The sequence below is a fragment of the Hipposideros armiger genome, unplaced genomic scaffold, assembly GCF_001890085.2.
Source record: "Hipposideros armiger isolate ML-2016 unplaced genomic scaffold, ASM189008v1 scaffold_861, whole genome shotgun sequence".
NCBI lineage: Eukaryota > Metazoa > Chordata > Mammalia > Chiroptera > Hipposideridae > Hipposideros > Hipposideros armiger.
The window spans coordinates 266,863-276,558 of record NW_017732211.1 but is presented as its reverse complement, the minus strand read 5'-3'; the positions used below and the strand labels follow the sequence as shown (position 1 = coordinate 276,558).

General features: G+C 49.3%; 1 protein-coding gene across 2 annotated transcripts; it reads left to right on the top strand.

Moving 5' to 3' along the window:
• Positions 1-1,870: 1,870 nt before the first annotated feature.
• RPS4X (ribosomal protein S4 X-linked) lies at positions 1,871-6,674 on the top strand. 2 transcript variants are annotated; one of them, XM_019629591.1, is made up of 7 exons: positions 1,871-2,041; positions 2,766-2,843; positions 3,278-3,458; positions 3,817-3,914; positions 4,931-5,102; positions 5,917-6,074; positions 6,484-6,674. In XM_019629591.1, exons 1-7 carry the CDS (start codon positions 1,886-1,888, stop codon positions 6,583-6,585), a joined length of 945 nt encoding a protein of 314 aa, XP_019485136.1. In that variant the 5' UTR covers positions 1,871-1,885; the 3' UTR covers positions 6,586-6,674. The 2 variants fall into 2 exon arrangements, with proteins under 2 accessions (XP_019485136.1, XP_019485138.1); XM_019629593.1 differs by lacking the exon at positions 1,871-2,041 and adding an exon at positions 2,294-2,437.
• The last annotated feature ends 3,022 nt before the right edge of the window (positions 6,675-9,696 follow it).

Sequence of the window (9,696 nt, the reverse complement as noted above, 5' to 3'; positions counted from 1 at the left end):
AAAATACTAATTATGAAAATTATGCAGCAACTCAGAAAGTGTTTGTAATATAATAAAAGCAGACTAGAACATGGTCTGTGTGCTAGGATTAAAATTATGTAAAAGTATGCATGCACACAAACTGATCAGAATGAGAACAGGAACAGGAACAAATGAATACAGATGATGTGTTTAGGGTGTTTGGGGAGGTACTGTTTGTGATTTTCTTAGCTCTTTCCAAATTCCCTTTATTGTTGTTAGAATGTCATTTGTGCTTAAGTACAAATTGACAGAGGAAAAAATTATACTGAAAAAGGTGCTTTGATTTCCTCAAGTCCTTTGATAAGCTGTGGTACAAAAACCAACCACTGACCTGGGAGACAAGAAACCAGCTCCCCCACCCCTAACTGGCTGTGTGATCTTGATTAAGTCAGGTCTGCAGCTCTGACCAGCCACTTCTCTTCTCTCTAGCTGGAAGGGCCATGGTTACTTGTCACTCCCAAATCAACTGCCATCATTTCTGTTGGCAGCACCACATCTTCCCAACTGCCTCATCACTTCTACTCTGTCTCTAATCCCAAGCTCCAGTCAATTGCCCCTTCCTTCCAATAATCATGTGTAGCGTGCATTCCTATGGACCTAGTTTTAGACAGAGGGGTCCCTGCCCTTAGTTATAATAATACTGTCTGGTTGAGAAAAGCTAAGAACTTTTGTCTCTGCTCCTGTGCACACTGCTGAGGGGTGAAGTGGAGGATGGAGACAAAGACAAGTAAAATGGAACCTCCTGAATTAGGAGCTTGACCCCACCGTGGGAGGAGTTCAGGCACAGGCTAGGTGTCCTCAGGGGCAGTATATAGTAAGACTTGGCGCAATGAGTGGATGTTGACTCAATGTATTCATTTAACAAGTGTCTACCAGTGCTGGACATGATGCTAAGCTCTCTGTTAGGTGGCAAAGAATTGCCCAGATGAATCAGGGCAGGCTCTGTCATAGAGATGCTCCCAGTCTAGCAGGACAGACAAGGTAGCCAGTCATTATCGCCCAATGTGCTAAGTGCTGTCATCGAGTTTGAACAGAGGGCTCGGGATGAAGAATGTGGGAGCAACCCTGCCTGTGGGGACTGGAGATTCACAGAGCCAGAGGAACTGACTTGTGTGTATCTCAAAGGCTGAAGAGGAACATTAGATAGGCCCAGGAAGGGGTTGGGCTGTCCATAGCAGTTCCAAGCTGAGGCATCATCAGCAGGAAGCTTGAAAGAGGCAGCTTTCTCAGAGCAGTGAGAGTTTTACGCGGCTTTCGCTCTGAGAGCTGGGATGGGGGAGCAGTGGGTGTCCAGGCACAGGAGGCAGCAGGTGATGGGCAGAGGGACCTGACGGGCCAGGAAGGAGGGCCAAGGGCACTTTCAAAGTAGAAAAATGGTATTGACACATCTCAGTTTTAGATGACCGGATGATCTGTAATGTCCCCCCTCCTTCCCTGAGACTTGATGATAAGTGCCAAAGGCGTTGTATGGAAAGCGAGGGGCAGGGCACCAAGGTTCAAGCAGAGATCTCACCTTCCACCCCCTGGGCAATCTGCAGAGAATCAAGAGAGAAAAAAGTGCTGCTTCTTTCCAGCTTATAGCATAGGCAGGTTGGCTGGCCCCAGGGAACCTGGAAGAAGGGGCAGACAAAGCATGCTTAAGAAATCATGGTTAAAATTTATTAAAGGTATTCTATTGATCATATAATCGCGCGTATGGGCCTTAAGGTAGCCTCACTGCAAAGCACCCTGCTACAAGGCAGGTAGCTCACCTCGGCATTTCCAGCACCTAATACAGAACCAGGCGCCCCAGAGGAGGATGGAGGGAAGACATTGCCTTTAGGAGACCGCCCCTGTTCGGCGGTGGTTTCCAAGCTCGGGACCCATGACCTCCCACCAGCAGGTGGCAAGATTGAATCTCCGCTCGTGGCACAAAGGCGGAGTGGGCGGGGCGTCCCCGGGCGGCGCGCGCAGCCTCCGACCCTCTTTTCTGGGAGCACCGGAAGAAGGCGGTCCTCTTTCTGTGCCCAGCGCAGCCATGGTAAGGCATCCTCTTTGGGAGCTCTTGAGGTGCATCGGCCTCCATCCTCCCGGGGCTGGGGCTTCCCGGGGCCTCTGGTCCTTCGCAGGGGGTGGCCGGGCGGAGGCGAAGGGAGTGCAGCCTGCGGGCTTGGCCCAGGCGCGTTGGAGGGCGAGGGCGCACGCCGACCCGAAGCGCGGGGAAGGGGATCGGTGCCTCTGGCGGGAAGGCCTTGGTTTCTGTCCCGGCCACGCAGCGTGCGACCCTGGGAGGAGCAGCCTTCTTCCCATGCCGGAGCCTCTGGTGCGCCCGGAGGGCAGACGGTGGCCGGGGCGAGTGGACGGCGGCTGCGGTCCGCGGAGAAGCGTTTTCTTCGTCATTGTCTTCTTGTCTAGGCCCGACTACATAGTGTGGCCAGTAAGCGTCATGTACACAGCATTAAAAGGCTTCCTTCCGCGTTTTAAAGTGAAAGCGGGTGCCGGCTTCTGAGTATGGGGCAGCAGTTCCTTGGCACGTGGTTGTGCCGAGGTCAGTCTGGCACCAGACACTTAAAAACCAGACGATTATGTTGCGAAAACTAGCAACACGTAGAAACACAGCTCCAGTTCTGGTCCATTTCTGTTGCTGGCTGGGAGCCAAGAGATTAACCCCTGTCCATTTCTCCAGCATAGTGTCCTAGAAAAGAAAGCCTCGAGAAGCAGACACTTGAAAGCAGTAACTTAAAAATACAAAACTCTTCCCTCAGGCTCGTGGTCCTAAGAAGCATCTGAAGCGCGTAGCGGCTCCCAAGCACTGGATGCTGGATAAACTGACCGGGGTGTTTGTAAGTATCGTTACATTGTAAACATTTCATTTTTGTAAGTATCGTTACATTGTAAACATTTTTCCCAGCTTCACTGACGTGGAATTGACAGTTATTTGAGGGACATTGTGGACTGTAGATATGTCAGGCAGCCCCTGTGAATGTATATATAAATGTTTCTCACAGCGCCTCCAATAAGATTGTTTTTTTACCTCATTCCTTACATGGACTTGGGATCCACATGTGCTTAACAGGCCTGGGCCTCGGAAGGGGAAAGTGCTGTAAAACCTGAAGGTCTGGAATAGTTTTGTAAGCTTTAAACACTTCTGCTTGACCCAGATTGGGGGTGATGGACAGTCTGGTGTCTGGTTCATGGATCTTAGGACTTGGGAAGTGGGTTTGAGGGAATTCCAACAATAGTTGAAGAGGGGTTTGTCATTTGTACCGTGTTACAGGCTCCTCGTCCATCCACCGGTCCCCACAAGCTGAGGGAATGTCTCCCTCTCATCATCTTCCTAAGGAACAGACTGAAGTATGCCCTAACAGGAGATGAAGTCAAGAAGATTTGCATGCAGCGGTTCATTAAGATCGATGGCAAGGTCCGAACTGATGTCACCTACCCAGCTGGTTTTATGGGTAAGGGATCAGTGGTGGCTCCTTTGAATTCATCCATGTCCCTCTGAAATGGTGGTCGCATTGAGCACTGTGGGCTTTTGGCATATCGGCTGCTCTGAGGAAAAGCATGGCCTTCATCCTCACAGAGTTTTACTTAGATGTTGTAAGGCCGCACATCATCCTGGATCGTTCATAAAAACAGGGTTGTGAAGCATTACAACATGAAAGATTAGCTGGTGATCATCGTTAATCTTAGGAATCCTTGTTGGTATTAGAAATGAGAAGCATATGGGTTTTCCCGTAGAGGTGTGTTGGTGGTTGGTTACTCGGCATGGGGTGGTGGGGGTCACCATGGTAACGTGAGTTCCTGTCATGTCAGATGTCATCAGCATTGACAAGACAGGAGAGAATTTCCGACTGATCTACGACACCAAGGGTCGATTTGCTGTTCATCGCATTACACCCGAGGAGGCCAAGGTGGGTGTGTTGCCCATGGCTGTATAGCAGCCTGTTGCTGGATCTCTTAAGAACTGACCCCCATGTGAACCTTACATCCTCAGATTGTCTGTTTCCCTTTTTTATGGCAGAAATGAGTTCCCGTTGAATGGTGACTTTAGCTAGTTGTCTTTTTTAGAGGCAGGGAAACTGATTTCTAGGCACATTTATGAGTACCTAAAGTAAGGGTCCTTGAAGGATCGAGGACCAGAAAAGCAGTATCTGGTCCATGCAGTTGGCCCTTTGTCGTGTCTCCGTTTGTGGGTGTAGCTTTCCTCTGGAGGGAAAGATGGTAATGGGGGAGACTGAAAATCCTTGGGGCAGTAGTTTGAGATAGCTCTGAAAAAAATTGCAGGCAATAAATTGATTATTTAATCCAGTTTGTTTTGCTGGTTTTACACGAAGGTTTGAGGCTTCTTAAATTGGCTGTAAATGAAGGTTAATTGAATTGGGGGATTCATCTCCTAATTTCCTTAGCTTCCTTGTTATTAGCAAGCTGGAAGGCTTGTCCAAGGGCATCAGGGTGATTTGATTTACTTTAAGGATGTTCATGGAGTGAAACATGCAAAGTTGAAATCTTTGTTGATTAGATGAGTTTCTAATACAATTGCAGTTTGTGAGACAGAACTCAGCTGTGATCAGGAGGGAGGGGGCAGGAGGGGGCGCCATGAGACTTGAACAGCCTGGGGGAAGGAGGGTGGTTGCCCTTGGAGACAGGCCAGTGGTGGTCGTCAGCCCAGCCCACCTGGGAGTTTGAGGGTGTGGTGCTGCCACTACCTTGGACTTAGCTGTGGGGGTGATGGTGATGCGTGCTAGGGGACTAGCCTAGAGAGGGGCAGTGTGCAGGATAAACTGATAGAAGAGTCAGGGATGCCATGGTTCTGGGGCGGTGTTCCCTTCAGCTGTGACTTGTGGCTGTGAAGGAAGCTAGCTTTTCATCTACTCTGGAGCATAGTGCGCATGAGCTAGACTAAATGGCGCACCTTGTGTGTTTCTAGTACAAGTTGTGCAAAGTGAGGAAGATCTTTGTCGGCACAAAAGGAATCCCACATCTTGTGACCCATGATGCTCGCACCATTCGCTACCCTGACCCCCTCATCAAGGTGAACGACACCATTCAGATTGATTTGGAGACTGGTAAAATTACTGATTTCATCAAGTTTGACACTGGTAAGCAGCCTCTGCTACCTGGGCCTTCTCTTCAAAGCCCACCTATAAGAGTTGTTCTTCACTTTTCTGACCCCTCCCTTTTTTACTAATGGAAATTTAATTATGCATTGTGACTGATGTGCGCCTAATTAGCAGCCAAAGTTACATGTCTTGTTGGTTTGGGAAGAGGCAGCTCTTTACGTAAGTTTCAACAAGCATGCAGGCAGTGTGTGAAAGTACGGTGTCGTGTCTTCTTTCCGTAGCTTTGCGGTAAGGGTTAGAGATGGGAAATACTCCATATTCCAAACGGTGGGGAGGGAGGTCAGCTCCGAGTGGCGTGAGAAGTTGAAAGGGGTGTGTATTTGGGTGGAGGGTAAAAACCACCAGTGTGCAGGTGTATAGACTTTCCACTTAGAGGCCCAGCCGCTCAGAACGTTCTGGGTGGCTGAGATGAGGTCTGGCATAGCACACATTCTCGGGCCTGAGCTGGATGTCTGTAAAGCTCCTCCGTCCCTGGAAACTGCTTGAGAGCTGGGCAGGAAAGTGGCCCCAGAGCAGAGCAGCCTAATGGTGATGCAGGTTTGTTAATGGTAAGGCAGGGACCTTACAGAGAGTTACGCCTTGGGGGGAGGAGAGGAGCAGCAGTGGCCCAGGCGAGAGATGGCGAGGACCTGGCAGGTGTTTGCATCCGTTAGGTGTGTGAGAGGGCCGGACAAATCCTAGGGAGTAAGTGCGAGTGGGAGAAGGCGCTGACAAACTTAGACCTGCCTATGTCGCCCATTATACTCGGAGCTTGCATCCCGCCTCGCTCAGCACGCTGTTCCTTCCTGCTCAGGTAACCTGTGCATGGTGACCGGAGGTGCCAACCTGGGAAGAATTGGTGTGATCACCAACAGAGAGAGACACCCTGGTTCTTTTGATGTGGTTCATGTGAAAGATGCCAATGGCAACAGCTTTGCCACCCGCCTCTCGAACATTTTTGTTATTGGCAAAGTAAGTCTGGCTTTCTCTTCTGTGCTCCAGGGAATGTGAGTGCCGGGGCTCTGGGACTGGCTCCTGGCTGGCTGTGCTGGGGCTCACGGCGGGGCGGGCCCAAATCCTTGCTGTTTCTGGGTGACAGAGTCAGCTGGGGCCTGCTGACCTTGATTGGTGAAAAGTGCCAACTTGTGTCTGGGTTTCGGGGGCTGGAGCACTACCTATATGGGCAGCGGGCTTGAGAGAATGGCCCTGAGCACTGGGTATTCCTGATCATGCAGCATCCAAGTGTCTGAAGACTGCCTGGCTGTCACTGCTGTCACAGACAGGCTTCTGTTCCTTTAAATGACACGGCAGACGGGAGAGTGTGCCAAGCCGCTGATGGAGCTGGTGTGTGACGGGTGTTCATTCTCGTTCTCTCCCTCAGGGCAACAAACCATGGATTTCTCTTCCCCGTGGAAAGGGTATCCGCCTCACCATTGCTGAAGAGAGAGACAAGAGACTGGCAGCCAAACAGAGCAGCGGGTGAAATGATCTCTAGGTGACGATTGGAAGAGCCTTCGACCCTAATTAAAAATAATATAGCATAATGAATTGCCTTTTTGGTGTTTGAAGGGATTGCCTTGTTTTGTTTTCATTTAGTTTCCTGCTGTTCACTTTCTGTCATGAAATGTAGATGGACTCTTCAGGCAGGCTTAGGCATGCTGTGATGTAGTTCTTCCGTGTCTCTTACAGGCTGGGCCTGGGTGGTGGTGGGCGGGAGAACACACCAGACTTGGCAAGGAAGGAGCAGCAGCCAGTGTCAGTGCCCTTGACTTGGCCAAGAAGTCATTACCCTGTTAAGTCGTCTTGGCTTTAAGAAGACATATGAGTGCTCTTGTTTTCCTGGTCTTTTCCTGCCACTGAAATTGTCAGCTCCATCCTCAGAGGACTCTGCAAAACACAAACCGTGTAGAAAATCAACTTGTTGCTGCTTGCCGAGACACGCAGGGTCAGGTCATGCTTGCCTGCTTGTCCCAGCTTCTGTGCTGCAGGGGGCCAGCTCAGAGCTGGTTGCCTCAAGCACAGGGTCCCTGCAAAGTGTGTCTTGCCAAAAACCAAACCCGCCTTTGCCTCCTGTAGCCAGGCTTGTCAACCTTCACGCTGTTGGGCCAGATAAATTGTGGGATATTGAATGGCGCCCATTCGATGTCACAGCATGCCTCCTGCTCTGCCCAGTTGTAATAACCACAAATGACTCCAGATGTTGCCAGATTCCCGCTGGGGAGCAAGATTGTCCTGTAGGAAGCGCTGCCCTAGAGATACTGCTGTATTTCACATCTTTATTACAGAGTTGGGGGTGAAGACTGGACAGCTTCCTCCATCTGAGGCATGATGAGGCTGTGCAGTCACTTGGCATATTTATCTGGCCATGTTGAATGGCATCCCGGGCCCATGGCCCAACAGGTCTGCTGCGGCTTGGGGCAGCGTCTCCACCCCTGGCTGGCTCCTGGGCTTGGAGTCTGAAGACTGGTCTTGCCAAAGAACTGAGCAAGGTCCAAACCAGTCAGCTGAATGAGGAGGCATGTCCAGGAATCTCTGAAGCCCAGATTAGGACCCACAGGACTAAGGCAGGAATTGGGTGCTACCAAACCCAGTGGGGGAGGGGTGCGAAAGTGGGCTTGCCAGACACATTTCTTCAGCGAGGTGTTCTTGCCACACTACGAGTGGATCTTATCCAGACAGGCAGTTCTGATGAGGGTCCAGGTCACAAGTAATGTTATGGTGCCCCTTTGGAAACGGCTCAGCAGATGATGGAAATGATTAGAATTTTAGCTAAGGAACCAAAGCAAATGGGAACAAGGCCTCCGAGTTGGTTCCAGTGTGGTTTCCTAGATGCTAATTAGCCAGCCATCTTCCACGGCTGGGGAGTTGGTGTCTGCGGCTGCAGATTTTTAAAAATTGGGTTTTTTATTAACTAGCACAGTAATTTATTAGAAACTAGCCCCAATGTGGGGAAGATCTCCATCCCAACATTAAGTCATATCAATGGAGTTAGCCAGAGTGGCTGTGTCTTTGTACAGCTTTTTAAGGCTTCCAGTTTGATTCAGTTACAGCTACAGGGAACCCCTTACAGAGCATGTCAGCGGGAGGCAGACTGATGGTCCTGGGATGAAACTGACACCAGCAGGCTGGCGTCACACCAGAGGGCAGGGCAGCTCAGCACAGCTTTGGACACCTAAGACTTGTGTGGCACTTGGTAATTCTCAAGAGCTACCTTGGTGTTTTAATATCCAGACCCTGTTTTCTTGTTGCTAAACCAGAGGTTACAGAAAGGATGCGTCCCACTGCCTTTGACCAACAACAGTCACTTCACTCTGGCCCATTTTACCAGGGACAGGCCAGACACTAGACGATTCCTTGATTTTGTCACCTTATGTGGCTATCTTGGTTCTACCTTCAAAATACATGCAGAATGCATCTGGTCATGCTTAGAAATTATTGTTAATCTTTGTATGTGATAATAGAGTCCTTGTCTAGCAGAGATACATACTGAAGGATTTGCAGTAAGGAGCAGCAGTCTGGAATTTGCTTTAAAATAATCTAGTGGGTGAGGAAGAATGAATGAAACAAGATTGACCACGTACTGATAATGTCGAAACTGGGTGATGGGCACACAGGGATCATTACACTAGCTGCTCTACTCTCTGTAGACGGACATTTTTCATAAACTTACAAAGAAACAAAGACCAATAGCACGCCATCTAAGCCGCTAAGTCTTGCCTACATTGTAGGTTATAGCGTTAGCCCCTGACAGTCCCAAGCCAGCAGCCAGAGGGCCCTGCTTATAAGTCAGCTGAAGTGACTGCCTACAGCCCCCAAAGGGTTCCCATTTCACTCAGACTAGAACCCACACTCATCAAAGCCATAGGAGGCCCCCACATCTGGCTTCTGACCTCATCTGGCCCCCGTCTCCATCTGTTCCAGCCACACTGGCCTGTTGCCTTAGCACCTTGCACGGACTGCTTTTAATATATGTAGTTTATCTTTCGGACATTTTCAAGCACACAGAAAAGTCAAAAGTAGTGCAATGATCCACCTATAAAGACCCCAGCTAGGTTCAAGAATTGCTTTGTTTCTCTGTCACACACATACCTGATTTTATGAACCCTTTGAAAGTTGCAGACATTGACTAAGTTTCTGGGTGCTAAGAGATGGCAAGTGCTGGCTCCAGGGGCTCCAACTAAAGAGCTAGTTGCCATATGACCTTGGGTATAGACAAGGGAGATGCTTCAGGTAGGACTTTTCCACCTGAAGCGGGAGTCCACTCGTCTACCCCAGGTTGGACCTCCAACATTCCCCAAATCCAAAGCCCAAAGGATGAGAAATGGAAAGGCAGGAGTTTGTGGGTCGTTCTTTACCATTTTGGCTTCTGAGAATGATGTACTGTTTGAACAATAAATAACAATGTTCCCAAGACAACAAACAGCCTTTAATAGTAATATAACAGAATAAACTTCCCAAGAGCCAACAGCTTTTTAGTTTATTCCCAGGCCTTTCCTAGGATATGCTCATGTATTTTTCTTAGCTTTTCTATGAATGGTGAACATGTAATTAATTAGTGATGTGCTGGTAAATGTTTAACAACCAGCTTTGAAAA